At 35.3% G+C, this 27,924-nt stretch overlaps 3 protein-coding genes across 4 annotated transcripts; 2 read left to right on the top strand and 1 right to left on the bottom strand.

Annotated features, from left to right (window-relative positions):
• The first annotated feature begins 6,028 nt into the window (after window positions 1-6,028).
• On the top strand, window positions 6,029-12,022 carry LOC105773474 (WD-40 repeat-containing protein MSI4). 2 transcript variants are annotated; one of them, XM_012595426.2, is made up of 15 exons: window positions 6,036-6,583; window positions 6,989-7,052; window positions 7,324-7,410; window positions 7,516-7,578; window positions 7,852-7,917; window positions 8,032-8,106; window positions 8,232-8,307; window positions 8,756-8,936; window positions 9,153-9,234; window positions 9,597-9,670; window positions 9,814-9,925; window positions 10,034-10,108; window positions 10,681-10,757; window positions 11,209-11,308; window positions 11,525-12,022. In XM_012595426.2, the coding sequence occupies exons 1-15, from the start codon at window positions 6,348-6,350 to the stop codon at window positions 11,624-11,626; spliced, it is 1,470 nt and encodes a 489-aa protein (XP_012450880.1). In that variant the 5' UTR covers window positions 6,036-6,347; the 3' UTR covers window positions 11,627-12,022. The 2 variants fall into 2 exon arrangements, with proteins under 2 accessions (XP_052488640.1, XP_012450880.1); XM_052632680.1 differs by lacking the exons at window positions 10,681-10,757; window positions 11,209-11,308; window positions 11,525-12,022 and having other exon boundaries at window positions 6,029-6,583; window positions 9,814-9,951; window positions 10,034-10,107.
• A 2,782-nt stretch (window positions 12,023-14,804) lies between these two features.
• LOC105773534 (uncharacterized) lies at window positions 14,805-15,505 on the top strand. The gene has a single exon (XM_012595518.2). It carries the CDS (start codon window positions 14,918-14,920, stop codon window positions 15,503-15,505), a length of 588 nt encoding a protein of 195 aa, XP_012450972.1. The 5' UTR covers window positions 14,805-14,917.
• Window positions 15,506-16,351: 846 nt separating this feature from the next.
• LOC105773533 (beta-galactosidase) lies at window positions 16,352-21,358 on the bottom strand. Its single transcript, XM_012595517.2, has 18 exons — window positions 20,960-21,358; window positions 20,774-20,869; window positions 20,593-20,705; window positions 20,450-20,516; window positions 20,248-20,340; window positions 20,019-20,162; window positions 19,537-19,625; window positions 19,356-19,461; window positions 19,163-19,250; window positions 18,889-19,007; window positions 18,619-18,783; window positions 18,241-18,416; window positions 17,941-18,160; window positions 17,722-17,832; window positions 17,534-17,644; window positions 17,242-17,447; window positions 16,838-17,165; window positions 16,352-16,765 (listed from the first exon to the last, which is right to left on the bottom strand). The coding sequence occupies exons 1-18, from the start codon at window positions 21,143-21,145 to the stop codon at window positions 16,655-16,657; spliced, it is 2,529 nt and encodes an 842-aa protein (XP_012450971.1). The 5' UTR covers window positions 21,146-21,358; the 3' UTR covers window positions 16,352-16,654.
• Window positions 21,359-27,924: the final 6,566 nt, after the last annotated feature.

Below are 27,924 nucleotides of genomic sequence, written 5' to 3'. Positions count from 1 at the left end.
GTGAAAATGGTGGATTTTTGGTAAAAAGACCAAATTGTAAAGAAAAGAAATTTGTTCTTTCTTTCTTTTCTTCTTCTCACGTTAGTAGCATGGAAAGATGAAGAGAAGTCTTCATTTTCCTTATATACTAAGTAAAATTTAATAAAATATAAATAAATGTCAAATCAAAATATTAATAAACTATTATTTATTTATTTATTTAATCTAAAATATCACCAACATCATCATTACCCTTCAAAATATCTTTCTTGCTAAATGACCATTTTGCCCCTTATGATCCTTCAAAATTCCTCCATTGAATCATCACTCATTTAGAAAAATTACGATTTAACCCATCATACTTTTTCCACTTATTCAATTTGGTCCTAATTCATCCATTTTCCTTAGTTTCTAGATCCTTCCACCCTTAAAATATATGCACTATTGGTCCTTCAAATTTTCCATATTTACATTTCAACCCCTTAAATTTTAAGTATTTACTCTTGGGCCACAAAACTTTTCTCATTTTTACGATTTAGTCTTTTCTTGAATTAATACATCATAATATACTTCCTAAATAGATTTTGTTGACATAACTTAAACTTTCCCTTTTTGTCACTTTATTTCCTCATTTTACTGTATCAAAAATAACATCTCACTTTCTTATTGTAGCAACTTTCAGGGTGTTACAGTCCGACTAGAGGAAGGTCTTATAATGAGCCAAGTAGTTTAGAGATTCGGGTGAAGTTCACCACCCTGATCAAGAACAATTTTCTTGAGCAAGCAGGGGAAAATTTACATTTAGTTTATTTTACGTTTGTTACCTTTGTCCAGTAGGGTTTAATTATGATACAGCAAAGGAACTCACTAAGTTCATTTGAACTTACTAAAGTTGTTTCAATGTTAGTAAGATTTTTACATTATTCGATGACTCAGGTAAAGGACCTAGCCAGATAGAGATGAAATCGAGGATCACAGGCCATTAAAGTTATGCACATAGGAAAGGGTACCATCGAAGGCTTTGCCTCAGGGATTTTTATGTTATGGCCAGATAACGCGCTTAGGATTTGGGTAAAGGCTTAGTTAACCTATAAGGGGAGATGTAAAAATTTTATTGTAAAAAAACAGTCGGATATAGATAGAGAATTAAGAGACTAAGCATTCAATAACTTAAGGCCTTATTGTAAGATTTATTACTTTAATTTTTATTGTTTGGAAAATTTTAGACTATTTTATAGAATTTAAGTTAGGCAAATTAAGAATAGGTGAACCCAGTCCATTTGTGATGCTCAATATTTAGATCCGATTGACAGTTCAGGTGTGGGGTATTATAACGCGATGGGAGATACCAATGGAAAATCATGGCATTTTTTTGGAAGAAGATAGACTTATGAACAATAAAGAAGTATACCGATTCACATACTTGTGTTGTAGTAGGTGCGTGATGTGATCACCTGATATTTCAATGTAACTTGAAAAGGGTCTTCGTTTTTGCTAATAACGTAACTTTGACTCGTACTTTGCAATTGTCTCGTTTTTGCTAATAACATAACTTTGACTCATACTTTGCAGGTGTAACTCAAGATTATTCGAGGCTAGACTCTGACATGATAACTGACATAATTCTACTTATGGTGAAAGTGAGTCCTAGGATTCCCGTACCGATGTTGATTGCCAACATTCGTAGCCAGTACGATTACATGCCATCATACTATAAGGCATGGGTCACAAAACAAAATGCTATAGATAAGTTGCATCACAGGTGGGATAGGTCATATAATGATTTGTGGTAATTGTGTCAGGTACTGGATCGATATGTACCAGGTTCCATCATTGATCTAGAAACACACACAACGTACTTTCGCGATTATCTGGTTCCTGGGAAAAGAGTTTTCCATCGATTATTTTGGACCTTTGATCAATACAGGGAAGCTTTCCGGGACTGCAAGCCTTTGATACAAATTGATGGCACCTAGTTGTACGAGAGGTATGAGTATCTATTGTTGATGGTCGTTGCCCATGATGGTAATCGAAAGATTCTGTCAATTGCGTTTGTAATAACTTTGGGAGAAAAGACAGATGATTGAGATTTCTTCCTTAGTCGATTACGCCATCATGTTTGCCTCTAGCCCGACATATATGTCATATTCGACAGGAGAATCGGAATCTTGGCTGCTATTGAGCGACATGGTAGCCTTTGGGATCGCACACACTATAGGTACTGTATACGACATGTCGGCTCCAACTACCACTAAAAATAGCCTTCGAAAAGTAAGTAAGATCAAGTCATTGACATGGGTATGTAGTTGCCACTATTTTCACAATCATGCTATACCATATTTCATTCATTGTTTGCATTCATAGGTGTATTTTTCCTCGACAGGGTACGAGTTCGTCCAACATTGGTTCCACGAAATGTTGGATAACTTGCACGCCATCAATAGCTTCGGTTCGACATACCTCGCTAACATACCTTTCGAATAGTGGACACAATTATATGACAGAGGCCTATAATACGGGCACATGACAACGAACCTAGTGAAATGCATCAATTTCTTGTTGAAGATGAGTCGTTATTTGTTGATAACCTCAGTTGTCAAAGAAACATATTTTTTCTTGGCAGCCTTATTTTCAAAGCAGGATGAGGTATTTGTTGGATAGATAGTGGACGATCATGTTTGGCACAAGGATGTTATGAAAGAAATTAGACGAAATGCAGATAGAGCAAACACTATGTATGTAGTGTGTCATTCGTGTCCAAACTTGAGATTTTGGGTCACGGAGTACGTTACACTTGACCAAGGCATGTTAGGTGCAGCATATCGTGTTAACCTATCATAAGGGACCTGCGATTGTGAGAGATTCTAGGCACTTCGATTCTCGTGCACACATGCAATTACTGAATGTGCGAATGCACGAATACAGTATGTGTATTATATTAACAATGTGTACAGACTAGAACACATGCACAACGTATGGAGATCGGAATTCCCACCCGCCCTAGATGAGAATATGTGGCCGCCAGTGTCCAACGCCTGATTCGAGTTGGCACCGAATCTCAACTTGCGTCGCCTCCCAAAAAGTTGTTCGAATTCTACTTGGATATGCACCAATATGGATGTTTGGGAGAGGGGTAATCAATAGAGGTTATGTGGCTATTGTAGAAACCCAAGGTATACGAAGGAAACATGTCAACATTTGAGGGATGCATTGAGGATTTAACGTTGCTAACATTTTTTTTGTACAGAAATTGATTACAATGCTTTTTTTTTGTACAAAATCTGTTCATTTTTTGGTATATCATTTGTATTTGCCACCGTCTACTAACATTCGTATAGCAAAAAAATTGCCACTTTAAGCCCTACTTTAAGTACCAATTAAAATTTATCTAGCGATTAAACTTTTACCATTTTTACAATTTAGTCTTTGTACCTTAATTAATTACTAATTCGATAAAATTATTTATCCAAAATTTAATTTGCCTACTATATAACTCCATAAATATTGAATAAAAATATTTATGGCTCCGATTTACAAAAATAAAGTCTTGAAACCACATTTTCTGACACCATTGACTTTCGAACCGTTACATGTTTCATAGCAAATATTATATATGGAAATTTTCGTACAATATATATTAGAATTTAACAGACAATTATGAGTTGCAACACAAATATAAAAAATGATCATATTTTATTGATATAAATTATATTTACGTCACAAAAAGTAAATGAAAAATATATATCATGGGTGTCGTAGGGCCAAATATGTGATACAGGGTTGTGGTTGACAGTTGCTAGTAGGATTTCTACGTACAACTTGGGGTGCCGACTCCTCCTCTTAGTTGTGATCATCATCTTCATCTTCACCTCGACCCCCGTATTCATCTTCATCTTGACCATCGTCTTCATCTTCATCTCTACCCTCGTCTTTGTCTTCGTCTCCATCTCCTTCTTTCGTGATTGAATGCGGTGTCATCCTAGCCTCTCATCGTGTGTCATCCATTCTACGAGAAGGTGGTTGCGACGATGAGCCACCTTGATAAAACAACAACGCGATAGGTGTTTGTGACATTATCGGTGAATAACCATACGATGTCATAAAACCTGGTTGCGCATAATATCTGGGAATCATTATTGTTGACAGATATGTCTGTATTGATGTCGGCATTTGTGTCAGCATCGATGTTGACATCAAGGTGTAATATGTTGGGGACGGAGGTGCCGTAAAATACATACCTACAAAAAGGTGTAGATACAAGATGCTGTGGTGGTGCATAGTGTGGTTCATAATGTGATGCTTGTGAAAAATACATGGGGTTATTGAAAGGAACAGAAATATATGAAGGGAACTGACCGGAATGTAGTATAGACATCGGTACCCCTTGTTGGGTTGCAGCTGATGACAAACCCGTCGTGACACTTGCTCTAGATCTACGATGCTGGGGTGGTCGTCGTGGCCTCTTCAGACGAATTTGCCTACTATTCGCCTCCATCGACAGTAGATATGACTTCCTGGTGAGTCTAAACCAAGGGATGTACTCCAAAAAGGTTGTTGTATCCAATGAGAAAAAAAGTTCGCGAATGGGTAAGAAATCCATCCTACGATCCCAAATGTCAATATACTTATTGTAGAAATCTCTTCAATTTTCGTTGATTTGCCCTGTAAATCAAGCTTGTACAGTGGTTCGATGTTTTGCAGTGGCGGCGAAATATTTTGCCTCCACTTGAACTGTCACATCGCTCGATTCAATTCGTCCATATCCACCTGTAACAACTGATCCATCCACCAGTAAACTGAGTTGTAAAGTTATGTCATCGAGTGTGATTGTACACTCACCGCATGAAAGATAAAATATGTGTGTCTCGAGTCTCCATCTTTCCAACAATGCGCTGATAAGTGTAGGATCCAATTTGCAGCCCTCGAGCATACGAGACGCATGTAAGAACCCCACATCTTGCAAATAACCACGAATTTCAGTATTTGGACTTTTTGATAAATTGTGTATGAACCCCTCCAAAACACTATCATCTGCCTATTTATATAAACAAAATAAAATAATTTTAAATATTTTATAATTTTAAAAACTTTAAAATTAACTTAATTGAAAATAACGAAATTTAATTTTTTTTACCGTTACCGATTGAGCGGCAGAAATTTGCTTGTCATCGAAATGAATAAGAAAACATGTCATTCGTGAAAATTTAATCAAATGAATAATCTACGAAATAATAAAATAAAAATATAATATTTTTAAATAAATGTATTTGAAAATTTCGAACAAATCTTGATGAAAATGAGAGAATTGAGAGTTTAAAGAAAATATAGAGAGTTGGATTTGAGTGAAAAGAATGGAAATGCCTAATATTTATAGGAAAATAAAATAACCATTGGGTTGTTTAAAAATTTTATCGTTGTGGCGTTTGAATTTTTACTGTTAGGGTGATGATTTTGGAGGACACACTTTCACACTCCCTCTATAAAATCGATTTATTTCTCTAATTTTTTTAAAAAAAATAGAATATTTGGCAAAAAAAATTAGAATTTTGGTTTTTCAAGAAAACATAGAGAACCACCAAAACAATTTTAGATATTTCATTATTTGATGTTGGAAAATATGAACATAGCATATATAATAAGTGTAATTCTATGTTATTATTTACTATCATAAAAGATTAGTGATCTAATTTAGTTAATGTTTATTGGGCTTTAGTTATTAAATAAAACATGGGCCAAATATGTGTAGATATTTTAGTAACTAATTTTAATTGATGATAAGTTGATTAAAAATTAGAGCTAATATGCAAAAGTTATATATATATTAAATAATGGTTCCCAAATTACATAATAAAAAAGTCTTTTCTCAAAATTACTTTAATGAGAGAGAGAGACATTCTCAAAATTAATTATTTACTAATTTGGAAGATTAAAATAGCAATATACTTATATCATATATTATTTTAAGGTTATAATTAAATTTAGTGTTTTCGGAATTAAAAACGGGAACTTTGGAATCTTACAAGCAAGGAGAAGCGTCCATGAAAGGTCAAACGTAGGCGGTGGGCGATCCCAGCAAACTGTAAAAACACCAGGGGCATGTGAGTTAAAAACGTTGGAACATCGTAGTGACCTCTGACGGTCTGAGCTGAAACAGTCTCTACTAACTTGCCGCGTGTACATCAGTATACTCTTTGAAGTTTAAAGAGCTAGCTAGCCCAACTAAAGAAAACCCTTACCCTTACCACCGCTTTTACCGTATTTTACCCCATTCTCTTCCAAAACCCCAATACAGTCCCAGTAGGGTCCCGGTCTCTGGGTGTTTTCTCTCTTGGCTTGTTAAAGCATCAGCAACGCTCCCTATCTCAAATATGGAGTCTTCCCAACCCCAACAGCAACAAGGGCCCAAGAAGAGAGGCCGAAAACCGAAGCCGAAGGACGAGAAAGAACAGCAGCAACAGCAACAAAGTGCGGGTAAAATGAAAGAAGGAAAGAAAGCCCAACAACCAAGCGTTGATGAGAAGTACACTCAATGGAAGTCTTTGGTCCCTGTTCTCTATGACTGGCTTGCTAATCACAATCTCGTTTGGCCTTCTCTCTCTTGCCGGTATATCTCCTTAACCCCCCTTTTTTTTCTTGGTGGTGGGGCATTGCTATTTTATGTTGCAAAAGCTTAGATTTAGGGTTCTGTTGCTAAAATATGCCCCTTTTGCATTTAGGGTCTATTTGTGTTATTATGCTTGATTCTAAAGATCTTAAAGTTTTTATGCTAAACCCAAATGGGCTCTTGCTGACCCGCTGAACTGTTTTTCTTTCTTGAATCATGTAAGAGATGAATGGCATTGATGTTTGTAGTTGTTTTTTTGCTTCAATTTTGTGTTAAGTGTTGCTAATTTAGCTCATATTCTTTCTCCCCTCCCGCACCACCTTTTTGGGGGGTAAAAGGGAGGATGTTAAAATAATTTTTTTTCCCCGCCTTTTGTTGATGATGGTTTAATTTGGTTTTGAGCAGCTGGGGACCGCAGCTTGAGCAAGCTACCTACAAGAATCGACAGCGTCTCTACCTCTCAGAGCAGGCAAGTATTTTTTTTTTGTTTTTTGGTTGTGCTTTAATAGGGTTTTGGCATAAACTGCAAGCTGAATGGAAGGGCCCTTTCGTTTCATGTCTTGGTTGCTTGATGCTTCTGTTTTACATAGCGAAACTGCTCTTCTGGAGTCCTAATTTATGCATCATGCTTAGAACTCATTCACTTAATGAACTTGAAAGAAAAAGCTTTGTAGAAAAAAGTGTTTATCTTCTATTTTGACATCTTTTCACTCGGTTATTGTCTTATGTTATAATACCAGACGGATGGTAGTGTTCCAAATACGCTTGTGATTGCAAATTGTGAAGTTGTCAAACCTAGGGTTGCTGCTGCTGAACACATATCTCAGGTAAGTGGTAACTCATTTTCATGGGATCTTTTTTCCTTTGTGTAATTCATTACCGAGAAATTGCAGCTTCTCTTTTTTTACATGATTGCTTCATATTTTTTTCAGTTTAATGAAGAAGCACGCTCACCATTTGTGAAGAAGTACAAGACCCTTATACATCCTGGAGAGGTATGAATCTTGCAGATTCTAGTAAGATAAATGTGTTTTTTGACTTTTTGTGAAGTCATTGACTGACACATTTGCTAACAGTTTCTTGGAACTCAACTATAGAAAATGAATTCTATTTCATATGGCAATTCCTTTTCCTTGCTTCTGATGTACAACATGTTTGGAGATAGATATTCTGCTTACTTAAATCCCCGCTTTGCATATATAACCATACAATTCTATTCTTATCATTTTCTCTTAAATGTATTGTGACTGCCAAATACGATCTTGCAGGTGAACAGAATTAGAGAACTTCCACAGAACTCTAAGATTGTTGCCACACACACTGATAGTCCAGATGTAAAATTCTTGCCATATCTCTTTTGTTAAATCATGTTGATCCAATATTTTCATCACATTTTCTTTCTATAAAGATGTTGAAGTCCACCTGGTATGCAACATGCTGAAATCTAGGTTCTTATTTGGGATGTTGAAGCTCAACCCAACCGTCATGCTGTCCTTGGAGCTACACATTCTCGCCCAGATTTGGTATGTTTATTTCAGAATTTCAGCTATAAGTTTAGTAAAATCTATCTCTGTTATTGTTTGTATGCATATGGGGGGTAGTGAAGGAACTGTTTTTCACTGATGACTTTTTTTCCCCTTTTCGGTAGATTTTGACTGGACATCAAGATAATGCGGAATTTGCTCTCGCAATGTGTCCCACCGAACCCTATGTGATCTCTGGAGGTTTGGGAATTTCATCATTCAATTAACTTTATATTTGTTTGGAATGAATGATTTTACTGATATATTTAATACTGAAACCCTCATGGAAATCGTGATCTTATCTCTTTGATATGATCAAATTAGACATTGTGAGTTCATCTTCTTCCTATTAATCAAGTTAAAACATGCAATTTGAGAGCTGAATATGTTGTTTCCTATATAAAATGTATGATGTGTTTGAAATAGCATAATTAACTAATTTAGAAGTGTATCTTTTGTTAGATTGGGCTCTTTGGTATGTTTTACTGTCTTCTATTGCTTAAATACATAATTTACATTGAGGCCAGTCCCAACTACTTTTGTTTCAAGTCCTGAAGGGGATTACTTAACATTTTTAAAATTGGCTCTACAAACTGAATTTCATGCATATGATGGGCTTTTCTTCTTAATCAGAGGACTTTTGTGACAGGGAAGGACAAATCAGTGGTATTGTGGAGTATCCAGGACCACATATCTGGTGGATCGATTGTCAAACAGAACAAGCCTGGGGAAGGTAATGATAAAACAGCTGAAGGACCTTCTGTAGGTCCTCGTGGTATCTTCTGTGGGCATGAGGATACCGTTGAAGACGTTGCATTCTGTCCATCCAGGTAGCTGCTTTCTCTTGGATGAAATATAAATGGACTTTATCCTTTATTGTATTTCTTCTTGACTTCAGCCTGTAAAGCTTTCATATGAATATGAATTTATTCAAATGGCTTTATCATGGGTTTCGCTTCCATGGTAGTAATGGCTTTTGAATTGCTGGTTTTTTAGTCATTTCTATGGCCTCTAATTTCTGACATTATTTTTTATATATGCTAAAGTGCACAGGAGTTTTGTAGTGTAGGCGATGATTCCTGCCTCATATTATGGGATGCACGAGTTGGCACTGGCCCCACTATCAAGGTGAATGTAGCATCATTGTTCTACCTGCTTTTTTCCCTTTTATGTTGGTGGGGCTAGAATTCCATGCCACTTCTTCAAATCCTTCACACATGTTGAAAGTTCAGTTGCATTTTATGCATTCCTCTTCCTTCTGTCTGGGACTTCTTTCTCTTGACAATTGTCTGTTTTCAATCATTTTGAAGTGGGTGTGATTTGATATCAGAACTCAACCATTTAGCTTTTCCTTTGCTTATGAATTCCAGTCGTTGAATCAACCAATGCTTAATGTTTCTCATTCTTTCTGTTATGATCTTGTTAACATTTGCTTCTGTGTCATTTTTGAATTCTGATGATAAGCTAAAGAGTTGGCTTCTTGTTGACAGGTTGAAAAGGCACATGATGCTGATCTTCATTGTGTTGATTGGAACCCCCATGATGATAATCTTATCCTGACTGGGTATGTCTCCATCCATGTTTCTTTCAGTTTTGCACTTTTGGCATTAAAGTCTGACATGTGATGGTTGTGCCAGTGTTTCTTCATGTTTTGTAATGATGGGTAAACAATTAAATGTTGTTTGTCTTCTTTTGTTGATCTCTCAGGTCTGCAGATAATACTGTTCGTATGTTTGATCGAAGAAATCTCACTTCTAATGGAGTTGGATCACCAATTTATAAGTTTGAGGGTCATAGAGCTGCTGTTCTGTGTGTGCAGGTGTGGAAAGAACCTTCTCATTTCATGTACTTCCTATTCTTTTACAAATGTGATTACAAGGATTATCATGTATCCGTACTTACCAAGCTTATAATTCTCATGATCCAGTGGTCACCAGACGAGTCATCTGTATTTGGTAGTTCAGCCGAGGATGGCCTCTTAAACATTTGGGATTATGACAAGGTGTGATCACTTGAGCATTCTCCAGTTAATTGCCTTTGCATGCATGATAAATGTTTATACGCGTAACACAGATAACAGACATGGCTATGCATTTATGTTGAACTCTGTAGTATCTTCATGCTGCCCATCCATATTTGCAGTCTGCATGGAAATATTTTTAGTTTTTTTTGCAGTCAATTTTAGGAAACTGAGCTCTCATCAATTAAAGGAGGATGTGGTTTGTGAGTTGATAATTTCGGTTCAGGATTTTCTAGAATTGAAGATATTTATGGTTCATGTCTTCGTCTACCAAACTCTTGTAATCTCACAACAATAAACTAATAATCTGAAAGGTGATTGATAAAGGGGGATTTAAATTGATTACAAGTAGTAAGCACATAGATATTCTGAAGGTTAAATTTTCAGTATCTTTGTCTTCCTTACCCTCAAGTTTTACTTCTGTTTTGTATAATTGTTTATGTAAAACATAGTTAAGATATTCCCCTTTCCATTCAAAGCCCAGTTCGAAAATATGGCTGTAGTTGCTACTATTTGATCTCCGGGTTGGTATGATGTGCTCATCTGTATTGCAGGTGGGCAAAAAGGTGGAACGTCCTTCAAAATCGCCAAGTACTCCTGCAGGACTCTTTTTCCAGCATGCTGGCCACAGGTTTGCAATTGTTTTTCAGTTTATATATCATGTGTTTGGACTCTCTTTCTGAAGTATGCCATCTATGCTTAGTCTAATGCATTTCACAATTTACATTCTTTCATCTTTTTCTTTCCTCTGGCTATTTCTCCATTTAAACTCACGCCATTAAACTAGTTTCCTTGATGATCTTTGTTGCATACAAGCATATTATTTAGCTCGGAGTTCTTATGTTAGTGGATGTATAGAAACTTTTAACACCTTATCTTTTATATTTTTGTGTTCTGGAAGGGTCCTTGATGAAAATTGTTCTGTAGGACAACATATTTGATTGTTCTCGCACAGAATTTGGTCTGACCTAGTAGATCTTTTGAGTTGGAAATTATGACATTTGAGGATTTTGTATGATTTTTGTAAAAATTTATTCCTGATTGGTTAGCAAACCTTCTCATTCTTTCGACTTTTTATATAGGGACAAAGTCGTCGACTTCCATTGGAATGCATCTGATCCATGGACTGTTGTTAGTGTATCTGATGACTGTGATAGCACCGGTGGAGGAGGGACATTACAGGTATCATCAGTTAATTTCTAGTTTCCCCTGTAGTTTTTTCATGTTGGAAAATACATTTCTTTTTTATCTTGAGATTGATTCAAATGAGCACTGCGAAGGTAGATATAAACATATATAAGTCGCGGGCAAAGCCCAAGGGCTTTACCTGGCATGCATATTATGGGAAACAATTATAAATTGTGACAAATGCATTAAAACTAGAATGATGATACGCAGATATGGCGAATGAGTGATCTGATCTACAGGCCAGAGGAGGAGGTTTTGGCAGAGCTGGAGAAATTCAAGTCCCATGTCATTTCATGCGCCTCAAAGCCATGAAGGATGAAGGCGCCCCAACATATTTCCAGATTGACTTGTAACAAATCTATGTAGATGCCTCAGTAGGTGACATGTAGATTTTCAGACATTGAATATTGGTAAGTGTTAGACTGATTACAGCATTGTTGAAGACAAGAGTCAGTGTGGTTTGGAGGATAAAAATTATGACTCAAATCAACTAAACTCTATGATGGGAGGCAGAAGGTTCTCATTGTTTCCGGCCCATAGGTAGTTGCATTGCATGTTACTATTCTGAATTATGATGACAATTGTTTCTTCATTTTCCGCCTTTTTGATTCGGTGGTCTTGTCTTGTGCTTTGAAGATAGAACAGTTAATGTGGATTGTGTGTGGGTAAAAACTTAATTGCGTAATGAACAGTAATTATTACCTAAAATTCAACTAGCTGTCTTACTTCATTTATTCTTCATGAGTTTCTTACTATTTAGGTGGGCCCTCCTACCAAAACCAATAAAAAATTAAATTAAATTTCAATTCCCAGGTGTCAAAGGTGCCTACTACGAGTAGTGACACCCAACTGCAGGATTGGAAAGCTAAATTAGTTTTTTATATAATTAATATTTTAATCACGACGTTTAACTTGTTAAACCAGTGAATATCCTTCCCTAACAAAGATAAATTTAATTATAGATATTTATGTAATTTAGTTTAAGAAATTTATTTCAAATAGAGCACCAAATAACCTTAATTTTTTTATAGAAAAAGCACACTTCAAATAATTTCTTTATTTTAAAAACCTACTAAAATTATATATTATTAATTATATTTAAACTTTTAAAAAAATCACCCTGGGTGTGAAAAATCTTGTTATATATAATATGTCATTCATTTATTTGAGTGATGACTGACATATAAATTTAAGGACTAATAAATATTAATAAAATCATTCGCAGCTCAAGTGATGATTTTTAAGTTGGTTTTTTAAAAGAGAAATTATTATTTCATTCCGGGATGATGCAATCTGGAGAAAAAAAAACACATGTTATAGGTGGTAAAGTATAAAGTCTAGCAACAGCCTTAGTATCAAATGAACGCTATTGCATATTAGTAATTGGCTTTGTCATAATTCAAGTACTACGTATTTAGAGTGATTGTAATTATTTAATTCAATAAGAAATTCAGCCCCGAATGATCCAAAATAATGGGAAAAAGTCGACAAAATAACTAAGTATCTACCAAATTGGAGAAGGCGGTAACAAAATCATTCCTAAAATCACTTGCAAAAGTAAAACTAAAAAACATACTACAAGAGCAAGCAAAAAATTCTAAAAATGAATACCTGTTAAACAAGGAAAAAAAAACTATAAAATTTAAAACAACATAAGTCTAAATCAACAAAGATATCAACAAAATAGATATATAATATGAAAAGAGAACAGACAAATGAAAAGAATGAGAAAGAAAAAAAAGAAAAATTGAGTTAATGAGGAAGAAAAAGACTGGTATAACTAACTCGAAAGCTGACACCATTGGTAAGCAAAACAAAAGAGAAAAAGTACAACCTTGAAAAATTTTAGTTTTTTTAAAGTAACTTGTTTTGTTTTAATGTAAAAAATTGCTTTTTTCTTTTATAGAATGTACTAAAACTGAAAAAGAAAAAGAAGAAAGAAAGAAAAGAGATGTTAATCTTTACTTTTCGACAGATTTTTGAGATCTCGAGATGCATGTCCCGTTAGGAAAGAAATTAAATGCTGAAAAGAAAAGAGAAATTGCCACCAAAAAGTGAAAGTTGCTTTTGTCAAACCCCTTTTATCTTTCTATTTTTCCCCTCAAATTTGATATAATTTTATAAAGGTTAAAATGCGCTGTAAAAATTAGGAATTAATTCATTTTTTTATTTCATAATTTTTTTATTTTAAAATTTTAAAATTCAACTCTAATTATAAAACATTGTTAATATTTTTTGTTAAATTAAAGTTAACATTTTAATTATATAATTATTAAGTGAATATTTTTTATTTGAAAAATATCACAACAATAAATTTAACAAAAAAATAGTGTTAAGAGTTGAAATTGAATTCTAAAATTTTAAAGATATAAAACTAAATTTCATGAAATATAAAAAATCAAAATTTTATTTTTAAAAAGTATAGGACTTGTGACATATTTTAACCGTGTTATATTTTTATAATAGAAAGAAGCATATGTTTTATTCTAATAGGATTATATTTAGGGTTTTAATGTGGACTAGAGGTGTGCATGGGCAGGGCCGGGCTCAACTAAAATTTTAGGCCCATTTACTAGGCTTGGCCCCTGCCTGGCCCAAAAAATGGGCCTAAAATTTTTCTCGAGCTCGGCTTAGATAAAAATGTTAAAACCCGAGCCCGACTCAGCTTGCCCATATTAATTTTTATATTATTTTAAAATATATATAATACATCAAAAATACTAAAAACATCAAAATAAATATTTCCCAACAAATTGAAAATAAATTTTAAAAATATGTATACTTAAATAATACTAAGCTAGAGGCAACTTAACAAACAAATGCCTCTAAATAATAACAAAATTAACATTTAAAATAATAACAAAATTAACAATAAAATAAGTTTTATACAATATCCAAACAGTAACAACAAAATAGTAGCAACATAATAGTAAAATGGTAACAAACTAGGGAGAAAACAATAAGAAAATAATATTAAAAAACAAAAAAAATTGTCCTTTAATGAATTTGGGCCGGGTCCGGGCCAAAAATGCCTTACCCAATGCTCGACCTATTTTTTAAACGAGCCTTTTTTTGTCTAAGCCCATTTTTTGGCCTATATTTTTATTCAAACTTTCTCACATTTCTAGTGGGCTTTCAGGCTGGGCTGGATGACCCGACCCATGAATAAGTCTATTGTGGACTAATAATTCTTGCGAGTCAAGTAATTTCTACAAATAAAAAGGGTATAGTTGTAATTTTACAAGTCATAAAAGCCATGGGAGTACCAAAAATATTGACAAGTATTTATTTAGGGCTCCTCCATTGAAGGGTTTTCCCGCCATTTTTCTGCATAGGCTCTTCTGCCACGTAAGCACAAGCCCTCCACGCGGCACTCGCTTTTGGGCACATGGAGTCCCAGTCTCCCCGTCAAAAGATGATCAGCCACGTCATTTAAGAGACTTTAAAACCATCGAATCAGACGGCTGGCATTAAATGCATCAGCCATTAAATCAAAATCAACTTTCCGTATCATTTTCTTTACACGTCGTTATATATATAAGGTCTTCGTGGTTTACCATTTTTATCATTCGTTTTTTCTCTTTGAAGAAAAAAACTATTAGCATGGAGGAAGAGGAGGGAAGGAAAGCGGAAACCGACGACGTCACCGGCGCCGAGTCTCCGGAGTTTAAACGGCAGAGAGATGCGGGAGCAGCTGAGTTAAGCGATGAAGTTTTGGGGTGGTTATCGGTGGAAGGTAGCGAGGCTGACTCGATGAGCGAGTTGTTGAAGCTTCTGGACGACTCAGCGGAAACGACCATGTCAGCGTCATTGTACACGTATTCTCCGGCGTCGTATGGAATGAGGGTTAGGTTCAGCGACAATCCGTATTCGTCGGCGTTGATATTTCAGTCGTCGTCTTCGTACATCACCATCAACGGCAACGAAGAGAGCTGCGGGTCGTCGTTTTCGGAGTCGGAGTCGAGCGTGATGGCCAGCGTGGACATGGGTGGGATTGTAAGGTCGAAGGTGAAGGGTTTGGAAGGAATAAGGGAGTGGTTGGAAGCGGAGGAGGGTGGGGCGTGGGGGGGGAAACGAGGAAGAGGCGCGTGGGTGGGTGGAGGAGTCGGAATGGAGATGGGCATGGGACGAAGAGCAGCTGACGAAGTTGCTGGAGGAGGAGTGAGTGCCCTTTTTGAAATTTGTGAGTAAACGTGAACAGTTATGGCCACATTTGTTAATAGTGGAAATTGAAGAGTAGATTAGAGAAATAGGGTTTTAGAGAATTAATTAGACGGCATGCAGATAGAGATATGTGGCATCATAATCATTAGGGGTAAAGTAGTAGTGGTGGGAAAAAGATAAGAAGGGGATTTTCCATTAAGTGTGAGGGCCAGATTTAATAGAAAGCACGAGTTACGTGATTTTCAAGTAATTTCAAAACGTGATTGATTAATTGGACAAACACTGGTCCTTATCTCTATCCTTTCCTTTTGCTTTGCAAAGAGTATTATATTATGTAACTCCACAGTCAATATCCCTCTTTTGTCTCATGGATATCACTCAAACAACCTTCTGTGATCAACTCCTGAATTTAGTTTTTGTTCATTAAAGAAAACCCCAAGAGCTTAAAAAAATACAACAGAAAGCCCAATCCTAAGCTCAAAAAACCAACCCACAGAAACTCTAGCTATCAGCTCTACCATCCCCAACGCCATGCCCACCGCTAAAAGTCTGGAAACACGCCGGAGACACCACCGCGCAAAAGAGGAGCCAAGGCCAAACACGCCCTCAGTAAGTGATCATGTCGTTGTGTGACATTTCCCAATCCACTCGTTGCCACCCATTGCCCCATCCCTATCATCAAATTTGCCTACTGATCATCATTATCAACCGCCACTTCTAATCAGTGTGCCAATGGTTAATCATTCTCTACCTCCTAATTGCTACCTAATTTACAACTCTTTCTGATTACCACACATCTACTCTACTTAATAGGTCAAAGATGAAACTGCAACATTATGAATACCAGAAGAGACTGTAAAATGCTATTTAAAATTTGAAAAATGCTTGGATTTTTACTTTTTTCCATTTATTTTTACAAAGAGAATCAATCCCATGTATGCTATATAAACTGAATTCCGGGAAACTAGAATAATCCTAGATTCTTTTACAAACCGATCCCATATATGCTTTCTCTATGCTGTATCAGACAATCAATGGCTTTCTCTATGCACATAAATCATATCATCTTTGCAGTGAGCGATACCTTGAAAGCTCACAGAGATGGTAAGGAAGTATCAATGTACTGAATATGAACTAGTCTAGGCTTCTTTAATGCATCTCTCTATTTAGACTTCTTCATTTGCATGCAGCTTCAACTGATAGCTTCTTCCTGCTACCTGGACATGGATCTCCTCCGAATACTTCGGGAGCCACGGTTACCGAACACGATTGTTTTCCGATGCAATTCTGCAAACAGACCATGTTAATTACAGTGAAAACTAGTAAAAATTCCAAGATCTTTCATAGGTTTAGGCATACCTTTTGGAATGCGTCATAGGACTTGTGGGCATGGCAGCTTCCTTCACGGAAGTTTCCACAACTCCCCTCAGGCATTCCATAGCTAGCAAAGTTTATTTTAGAAATTTTCTGGCCAGGAGGACACCACAAATGGGCTTTCGGTCTACTGATTCTTCCTGCGATTAGCATTCCCCGTTTCTTCATTGTTGGCTGCCCTTCAAATATATCAGCACATACACTTGCTGTTGTTCTTTTAGCCAAAGCAATCCCGTTGGGATCACCTCCCCATTCTTCATACACCACCAAAAAGTTTCCACTTGGCTTCAGCCATGAACGTGGTACATGGTACCTGCAACCCAAAACTCAGTTACGAATGTTCGAATCGGATCCAACAAATAATAACCAAAAACGGAGTAGTTCCTCACCATCTTTGAGAAGGCTCTCCGCAGTTAGTTCGGCATTTCTGGTCACTATAAGTTCCGGCATAATCACAAGCATAGCAATTTCCATGGGCTATATAGCCAGGCCAGTGGCGTCCAATACTCTGGCCATTGATCCATAGTTGCCCTTTTCCCATGCTACTCATATCTAAACCTAATGGTTCATTGCCTCCTGGTGCATCAAAAGTTGTCTGCAAACAACACATGTTCTATATTTAAATCCGGTTCTATAGGTTCGAACATGGTATCTGTTTAATCAACATGGAATTTTCCTAACCTTGTACCAAGTCATAGGTTGTTTCTTCACCAATTGTGATCCTTCAACCCATTCAACAGAGGAGCTTCCAGCAACGGTGTGAAGCTTTAAGGCTTCCCCTTTTAGACCAATCTGCTTAGCATCAAGCCAACATAGTATATTAGTATATATATAACTATTTCTCTATGTTTTAGCAGTACTAAACAAACCTTGTAAGACCATTTCTGCTTAGATAAATCTCTTGTCCCCTCATTGAGACCCTTCAATGTAACCGGGCCTAGAACCCCAACATTCCATGTCTCAAAATGAGTGCCAACATTCTGAAACATGTATGAAATTTAATGATCAATGTTTAGAAATGCCATTTCCCAACTATCATTGAAGTTAAGAAAAAACAAAAGCCTCATCGGAGAAGTGACAGAACGAACCGAGAGTCCCACTGCAACACTTAATAAAGTAACCTTGTTAATCCCAGCTCTCAGCTTGACATTGTTGCTGAATGTTAACTTTGGATTTTCTAGTCCCCCATACACAGTCCCTGATAGTTGACCATTAATGAAAACATGCAAAGCATGACCAGCTGACCAAATAGTAAGAAGAGGATCTTGTCCACTCCTCAAAAATCCTTCATCAGAATCTATTTGTACACTGATAGAACAACAGCATGTAAGAAAATCGAGTAGAACCATGGAGGTACGAGAATATGTGTTTTACTCGAGATTACTCACTCTGTCATGTACCACAAGTAATCTGTAGCATCCCTGGTGATATAGATTTGTTCCCAAAGCCCATCATGTACAGTTACATCCTGATCATCAGCAGAGGGGCTTTCTTCATTGTATGATTGCCATGAAAACGCGGTGTTTGCAAGTACCATCTTCTTCTCTGAGCTCTGGGCACCAAGCTGCAAAACGATTACGTTCAGATGTTAAATTTCACATTAAGGAGCTCTTCATATGGATAGTACAGACAGAAAACCAGCTTTGATGTGAAACATAAATAAAGCTTAAACTTCATTTTCATGTACCAAAACTCTTTTAAGGCTATCTCACTAAGTTTTTCCCCCATGAAAGATGCAGTTGTGAGAAAGAAATTGTTATCCTTACCCTGGCAGTGTTAAAAACAGCAGTTTTACAGTCGGGAAGGATGGTGATGGACCAACGTGGTAGTTCATAGTGTGCACTTCCAAAGGTTACTTTTACGGAGTATTTTGTGTCATAGTTTGCAAGGAATGCTGCACATGCACCTGACTTTGACTTGAATACATGAGCCTGGAATCAAAAAACAATTGTCAACATCATGATAAGAACAAAGTCCAGAACTTAAACAACATAATTTTCTTCTCTCTTTCAGATTAGACAAAAAAAAGAACTTACCTCCTGATTGCTTCCAAGTGATGTCACTGTAGGATCTGCAGACACTAGAGCTGGTTCACTTAATTTGATGGCTCTATGTAAATCTCTCAGATGTCCCCATTTTGGTTCCCTCGGTAGCCCTAGTAAAGCCATTCAGAGCCCCTAAAACTGTTAAATTTGGGGGAATATTTTCAAGCAACTAGTTCTTGATCCTATTCAGAATTTAACAATGTTGAACACTCATGATGAAGCAGGTAAATAAATTCAGTTCGGGCTACAGTTCATATGTACATACCATATTCATCAATAGGAGCATCATAATCATAGCTAGTAGCAATGAAGAGACCACTGGCTGTCCGGCCAAAATTCGTTCCACCATGGTACTGAGGCAAAAAAAGAAATTAAAAAATGAAGCTATTCATCTTTCACTGCATTATTTTTGTACAAAAGTGAACCAATTCTACAAGAGAGGCAGCAGAACTTAATACCATATAATAATTAACAAATGAACCACCATTCTGTATGAATCTTGCAACTGAAAATGCTATGTCTTCTGCTGGTCTGGTAGGCACTGCACCACCAAACTCCGTATACCTTGAGGTTTAAACAAACCAAAAGGTCAAATAAGACTCAAAATCAAACTTACATGGCAAAATTTGTATGACTTACCAGCCAGTCCAGTTTTCAGTCCACATCTTTGGCTTATATTTTGCATTGGGAGTGAAGTTTTCGCAGTAGAATCCATTGCAGGTGTTTATCTGCAACAGTATAATGGAAATTATATAGACAGATGGAGACTATTATATGATCAAATCATTATTTCCCCCTAGGACAATAAGTGGAAACTTCCTTGTTAACTAAGCACTGTTATCAGAGGCAAAGATGGCTTTGATGATGTCATGTCACGAGGTAACAATCATATTATTTCCATCATTGTGGAACTTAGAAACCCAAAAGGATTTTCCATAAACGTCAAAAAACATTAAGAAAGCTGGAAGCCCGTGAAGTTGGAAATGAACACACACTGAAAAGCTATCAAATCAAACTCAAAACAGCTTGAGATAAGGTTGCAATTTAGGGCCAAAAGCCCCACCTAGAAAGGAGGCATGCCATTACCATCAAAAGCAAAAACATATGGGAGGATATCTTACCACAGGGTCAGGAGCATCATCTTGCTTGCACATAATCCATGGGACACCGGTGTCGAGCCCCACTGCCATTTGTGCTGCCCATTTGATGTAAGCTTTACCTGGATCACCGATTTCCCATTCAACCGGACCAAATTCATTCTCAATCTGTAATTACACAATTCTTCAATTTTGAACCAAAATTCGATACTTAAAATCAGTTAAATAACTAATAGAAGGATGATTTTCCAACCTGAGACATTATTATTGGACCTCCTTGAGTCTCAAACAGCTTTTCAGCTTTCATCATACTCACTATCTTCTCTGTAAATTTTTGCATTGCTGCCTACATTATAGTTATTTACAAACGCAAATTATTTCATTAATAATATATATATATATATATATATAAAGAAAGGGCAATTAGATATAATCAATTTATCAAAGCCCTCAACCTTAAAAGGTTCATTATCAGTCCTGAAAGCAATGCCGGGGACATATTTGAGCCAAACAGGAAATCCCCTGAACCAGAAAACAGAGCATATCAGTAAACATCTATAAAATTAAGAAAAAAAATCTTTAAATTAAAAATTATTACCCAAAGTTCCATTCAGCACAAATATAGGGACCAATCCGGAGATGAACATAAAGGCCAGCTTGTTGGACCAGCTTAATAAATCGAACCAGATCATATCTATCCTCAAAATAATACTGCAAAAAGAAACAAATAAACAAACAATAGGCAAGTTTATAAATAAATTTGAAAGCAGGTGGCATACATTTCCAGGAGAAGGCTCATGTCCATTCCAGAAAACATAAGTCTGTATAACATCCAAGCCTCCTTCTTTGGCCTTTGCTATAAGATCAGGCCACATCTGCATACAAGAAATGCTTTCTTAAAAATGAGGTTTCAACTTTGAAACAGGGAAAACCAAAGAGCTACAATGAGAGGGGTTTAAGAATACCTGAGGAGTACTTCTGGGGTAATGGATAGAACCAGAAAGAAGAATCCTTCTCCTGCCATTAATGATGATAGCTTTGCTATCATAAGAAACAGTGGCTGAAACTAAGGAAAAAACCCAAGAAGAAAACAACAGCCATAACATGAACATGTTGACCACCTTGGACAACATGTTTTTGTCCCACCACATTGTCAAACACTTGAACAAAGCAACGAGCCTTTTGTAGTTTTGTATATCCCCTTCTCCTTGTTCTATAATATTAGAGGAAGCGAGAGAAAGGAAAGAGGATTGGGTCCTTCATTTGAAGAACTCAAAAGGGTAAAAGAGGGGAGAGGGAGAAAGTGGATTGGACTCAGTTATTGGTTGCAATGTGGAGTTTATGTATGAGACCGAGAAAGACAAGCTCTCGCCCTGCAACTGCTTTATACACTTTGTTGAGAAATGAAGCGACCCCCACACTCTTTTGCCTCTTAACAGTAATACTATTTTTATTTTTCATTTAATTACCCAAATCCCAATCATTAACTATCAACTACTTTCACATTTATATTTCAGCAATTAGATTAATTAAAGGGTAGGATTAACCATCTCATACTAAAACAACTTGTACACTAATTAATGATTTTAATTGAAATTATTGATATAATTAATTAACTGCAAATCACATGAACTGAAACCAACTTAAAAAAATATTATAAACACTAAAATAAATAATAAATGGGAAAATGTAATAAACAAAAACATAACAGGTTTAATTACAGTTATATATATCTATAAGTAAGATTTTGACTAAATTAGTGTCACTCATCAATCGTACCTTAATTTAATCGTAAAATCATTAAAAAGTCTATTATTTTAACAAAAAAAAAATATTACACATTATAAGATTGGAATCCAAAGCATTAAAATCTTAAATATCTTTAATTTATCATTTCAACAATTTTAATAAATCCATTTTATACATTACTATTTATTATAATGGAAAAGAAGAGCTCCTACGTAACTTATTATTGCTTTTTTCTTTTTTATGAGTAGAAAATAAAAAAAGTATACGTTACCTTAAAATGCAAGTCACAACAAAATTGCGTGTGAGGCAGAGGTTTTCAGACAAAGGCAATTAAATGATAATAGCTCGTTTTGTGTTTATAATTTAAATTCATATATGTAAATTTCAAAAAAAGAATTGATGAGATGGTTAGAAACAGCTGTGTTTGCAAATCATGGCTTGAAAATAAAGCAAAAGTAAACGATTTCATTTTCGGCTACGTTATAATTGGTGTATATGAGACATATTTTTTGTTTAAGAAGAAATAAGATCACTAGTTGTTGCCATAAACATACAAAAATTGGGTCATCTTCAACAGTTTATTTTAACACAATTACATCCAACTTGTATAAATTAAAGTTTTATCTTTTCACTTCTATAATAATTAAATTTATATCGATATTAATTAAAAACTCCAACATTTCATCCATAATTCATGATATAATATTTAGTTTTCTTTTAATATTTAATCATCCTCAACAACTCTCATTACCATATTAACAATAATCAGAGAATTATGAGCTAAAAACATGTGAACGAAAGTAAAAGAAAAATACTTCTTCATAATTTATGATTAGTTTCTTTAAAAGAATTAACTTATTTTTAAAGGCAATTATTATATAAAATATCCAAAAGCCAATGCTTACGGCTTACTCAAATAGTATCTACATATAATTCAAACTGATTTAGTGTCAAAACATACTAACCCAATGGAGGAAAAATACATAAAAAAATGAAACACTAATATATTTATAATTTAGTTTTTCAAAAACAACCTTTATTCATTTATTTTTCTTTTACACTTCATGATAATTGTTGTACACTCATAATCCTACTTTATAAAACCTCATTGTATCACCATCTCATCAAAAAAGACTCTACCAAACGATAGACTTTGCCTACACAACAATTGTTGATTGCCAACTGTGTAGTACACGGGTCAATTGTTGTGCAAACTGGAAGATCTTTAAAAGATGACACATGACTTGCTGGTGAAGCCAAGCATACGTGCAAAAAGACCTATCATAATTCAGTCTTTAATACAAAAAGACACCTGATGGTGAGCATATAAGACCATATACTCATCGTTTACAAAGGGAGGAACCTCCTGTAACTTATAAAACCCAAGACTTTAAAAGTAAACCACTTACTATGTATCATTAGCTCTCTACACAATCGCTGTGTGAACTACTACTAACTTCCAACCACTCACATTGTATCAATAATTTGGTGTGGTGAGTGTGGACTAACATGGCTTATGCCATAGGAAATATCTTTGAAAACTAGGACACAATAGAAGCTCCAAATGATAACTATCCCTTAGCTAGTAATCAACCATATAATCCTTATGGCCTTTATGATCAATATCCCCTATTTGCAATACAACAAAACACATTCCTTGGACACAATACATCTTTTCCAAATTTTAGACCTTTCCTGCCACCACCACTTAGAATACATCCTTATCCAACTCCTAACAATTAAACTAAACAAAACCCAAATTAATATTTAAGCTTCAAGAAAAAATGAAAGCTGTGTAAGAATAGTTACTACAGAAACAACAAAAAAAAATCAAAAGTTATGCCAGCGAAATGGCCAACTCATACAAGAATTAAAGGCAAACCAAGCACTTTGTCAGAGTTAAAGATCTCAAGCTGAGAAAGAGGTTGAATATTCCCACTTAGGTAGAAATAAAAACTATTATGGAAGAAATCCTTTAGTGATGCCCCTATTCTAGAAATATTCCCCTTTAGAGGACCAAATGGAGGCTTTAAGAAGGGAATTGCAAGTTTTATAGTAAGGAAAGCCTACTGATGTCAAATGGATTATGTGTAGTGACAATCTTATGACTCTAAAATTTTTTTTATGAATACATGCCTTCTAATTTTAAGCCTAAAAAGAAAAAAAATATAATAGAAAGAAATATCCACACGATCATCTACAATAGCACAAAAATTATATGGAAATTATGCCACTAATGCACTAAAATGTTTAGCCTTGTCTATACTTTAATGAATCATGCTAGAAAGTAGATTCAATCATAATCAGTAGGATCCATCCATAGTTTTAAGCAGCTTGGTAATCAATTTATGGGCAACCTTTAGCCAATAGAGCTTTTCTTAATACTCAACCCATCTACTTGCTATAAAGCAAAATAGAGGGGAACCATTTAGGGATTATATCTGTCGATTTAGTACAATTATAGAAACCAATGATTTAATAGATGAATAGGCTATTCAAGCTTTCATTGTAAAGGTATATTGCTAGGATCTAGTGTAACACCCCAATACCTAACTAGATCGTCAGGTTCAAGCTATAAGGTGCCACATTCGTTGTCGGAGCAACTACGATCAATTTACATTTGATTAAAACCCATTAAACATTCATATATAAGTAACACATATGTATAAAATGATGCATAATTGTTTTCGGGTCTCAAACTAGCTTAAAAAAGCTCTTTTGCTAACCCGAGGTCAAAAGAGGACCAAATTGTAAAGATTTCAAAACTTTGGGTTGATGTTGTGACATTGAGGGCTCCTCATCGTAACATAACTCTCTAACTTAAGCTTGTTGTGACCTTGAGTGCATGTTGTCGCAATGTGAATCATGCGCTATTCCTCGTCACAGCATTAGGGATACGTTGTTGCGACGTGACATACTGTTTCCATAAAAATCAACATGGTACAAGTTTGGGAGGTCTGTAATAATACTTAACATTTCAATTATAACAAAAAAAAAATGCCAACTGCATTCAAGCCAAAAGATGCCCAAAATGATAATTCAAAACAACATCAATTACCAAAGTCTAACTTCAACCATTTATAATACAAAATCAACCTAAGCCCGAGGTACATGCCATATACAGTACATTACAAACTTTGCTGAGTTAGAGAATCGATTCTTGAATGCTAGGACGACTTATCGATTTCCTGAGAATCACCTACACCTACCCACGGAGAAAACAAATCGTACGTTGAGCAATAAAGCTTAGTGGTACTCTCATAAAACAGAGTAATAAAGCATAACATTACTAACTTGTTATATTACATTTATGCATAAAACTATTCAAATTATGTCCTATCATGCCAAGCAATTCTATTAACACATCCACATGTGAGTATACGTATCAATTGGTAAAACCAATCCATTCAACATAGTAAGATAGTTAACCAAATCAGATTATTTATCAAATACAAAACTTTAGGTCATATATAAACTCTCACATCTATATCTTTCACTTCATGCCATGCAAATCCAATTTCATTCAACATCCATTACCATTTATCTTATCATTCGGGTCTATTCTTGGAGTCTATCGACTCATTCATATTCGTACCGACCCCTAGGGCTTTTTTCTAACCAATTTATATACTAGTTTACATGTTTTATCTATCACACAAATACACAGAACATGTCAATTTCATCGTCATTCCATAACTCTTATTCTACTTTAGTTATCCTGAGTAGCCCAACAACGATGACTTTTACAATATACATAATTTAACATCTCGGGTGGCCCAACATCGATGGTTCATTCAATTCAATATATTACCATCTTGGATGGCCCAGCAACGATGGTTCCCTATTACTTATATTTCACCATCTCAGGTGGCCCGACAATGATGGTTTCCACACTTTACCTATACTACCATCCTCGGAAGGCCCGACAACGATGACATTCATGATGTATTCATTCTACCATCTCGGATGGTTTGGCAACAATGGTTTTCACTATATACATATCTTACCATCCCGAGTGGCCCAACAACAATGGTTTCTAACCTAAGGCATGCCAATTAAATGAACGGTACTCGAAATCGTTATTAGGGTAATACCAAATCGATACATATTGTAACCTTGTAGCACTTTCGATCTCATCATCAATTCATTAATCAAACACATACATTATATCATACACATTTTCTATTCAATTTCCACAACACATATCACATTTTAAGGTAATGTATATCATCTCTCATCTTATTCATTTTAGTCTTTTATTCTAATATCTTAAACACATTCAACATTACAATTCACTTTATCATTGTATACTCACCTTGACATTCTATATGCAACTAGCAAATATGTGTAAACAATTAAAACTATAAAAATCTTAACCCGTCTCTGCCGCTAGAGTAGGGTTACAGAGTATTACAATACAATTCAAAACATTTAATATCAAATAACATCAAATTTTCTAATTAATTATCAACATTTATATTATCATGTAATTTAAAGTGAAACATACACTAATGGGCCTAAAATTGGGTCTACGAAGCCTTAAAAATAGTTTAGAAACAATTGAGAACCAAATCAGAAGATTTAAGGAAAATATGAAAAATTTCAAAATAGGGGTCACACAACCGTGTGATAGAGCCCAGACCGTATGGCTCAAGACATGGCTATGTGGCTACTTCACATGCCCGTGTACGTTAATCGTGTAACTAACTGTGATCGTGTAACATAAGGTCACACAGTCGTGTGCCCAGACTGTGTAGCTCAGGGTCACACAGCCGTATCGCCAGGCCGTGTAACTCTCTATACCCGTGTGAACCAACTTGCACTGAAAACTAATAAGGCATATGACCCCATTTAACAGCCCGTGTCCTAGGTCGTGTGCATCCAAAATTGGCCCAAAAATTGTCATTTTCACTCCCAAATGTTTAGGTACCTAAACATACCAAAAGTATATGCATACAAGCCCTCAAATACAATCAAGAACACTTAAACCATGTCAACACAATCAACCTATGTGCCTAAACAATGTGCCATCATTGACGCCATAATTCAAATACATAAACAAACTATTATAATAACTAGACTTTCAAGTCATATGTATGTACTACTGCTAGTATCAAAGCTTACCATTTCATGCACATTTAACTACATCCACCTATGCTTTAACTAGTACTAAGCATGCATATCTCAATGGTTACTCCACACAACAACATCATGCATAACAAGTTTTACAACATAAGTATTTATAAACCATTACAAAGCAAATTCAAATCCTCATATTACATGCCATATAAGCCAAGTTTGTATTAAAAATATTCCAAAAAGGTCCTCAGATAGTGTGATTTCTTCAAGTTGATCCGATCACCCGATTTTCACAAAATAGTATCTACAAGGAAACAAGACAAATGACACGAGTAACCTTTCACAAAGCGTAGTAAGTTTGACGATTAAAACGATAAAACTTACCGAAATAAACATAATAAATCAAATAACACGATTACTAAACAGGGTTCTTGTCAACCATAGTTCACAATAGCCGAGTTCATACTCAAACAAGAATACGAATTCCATTATCAATTTATAAAGTTATCAGAAGTTCATGAATAAACTTTTCACAATTCAATAATAATCTGTTTTCACTAAAACATTGACCAGTGAACGATATATAGATATGAATACACGATTAACCATCTGAAAACATGCCAAACACTCATACGAGCCAATCCAACTGATAACACGCCTCGTCACTAAGTGCCTAGCCTGTAGCTAACATCTGCCCCCGATAACATGCCAGAAAACACTATAATATAACATGATAGTCCGCATCAAATGCATGACTTCGGTATATTCAGTGAACAGGAAATAGATAGGAATCATCATCTCGTCTCATATCAATCCCATACAATGTGCATTATAACCTATTGGCATGTCAATCGTACTCTATCCTATGTTCATCCAGCACAAGGGTTCACATTACTAATCAATGGTATATACAAATCATATCTATAATTCTCATTACCTTAGCATTGACTATATTAAACTATCATTCTACAATTTATTTTTACAAAATAAGCATAACAAATGTATTAAATTAAACCGGATGAACTTACCAGGCTAAACTGTAACAATGAAAAAAGTTCAGGGACTATTCAACAACTTTCTCTTTTCCTCGATTTTCAACTCA

Source organism: Gossypium raimondii, chromosome 6 (assembly GCF_025698545.1).
Source record: "Gossypium raimondii isolate GPD5lz chromosome 6, ASM2569854v1, whole genome shotgun sequence".
Classification (NCBI taxonomy): Eukaryota; Viridiplantae; Streptophyta; class Magnoliopsida; order Malvales; family Malvaceae; genus Gossypium; species Gossypium raimondii.
Note: the sequence above shows the minus strand (reverse complement) of the source record. Positions and strands in the feature narration are given on the sequence as shown.

Excerpts from the sequence above, each read along its gene's own strand:
- LOC105773533 (XM_012595517.2), bottom strand. The coding sequence starts at position 21,145 with ATGTGGTGGGACAAAAACATGTTGTCCAAGGTGGTCAACATGTTCATG. Across the intron at positions 20,870-20,959 it reads ACCCCAGAAGTACTCCTCAG|ATGTGGCCTGATCTTATAGC; the intron begins GTATTCTTAAAC and ends TCTTGTATGCAG. Across the intron at positions 17,645-17,721 it reads AGCAGAAATGGTCTTACAAG|ATTGGTCTAAAAGGGGAAGC; the intron begins GTTTGTTTAGTA and ends GATGCTAAGCAG.
- LOC105773474 (XM_012595426.2), top strand. The coding sequence starts at position 6,348 with ATGGAGTCTTCCCAACCCCAACAGCAACAAGGGCCCAAGAAGAGAGGC. Across the intron at positions 7,579-7,851 it reads CCCTTATACATCCTGGAGAG|GTGAACAGAATTAGAGAACT; the intron begins GTATGAATCTTG and ends ACGATCTTGCAG. Across the intron at positions 7,918-8,031 it reads CACACACTGATAGTCCAGAT|GTTCTTATTTGGGATGTTGA; the intron begins GTAAAATTCTTG and ends GCTGAAATCTAG.
- LOC105773534 (XM_012595518.2), top strand. The coding sequence starts at position 14,918 with ATGGAGGAAGAGGAGGGAAGGAAAGCGGAAACCGACGACGTCACCGGC.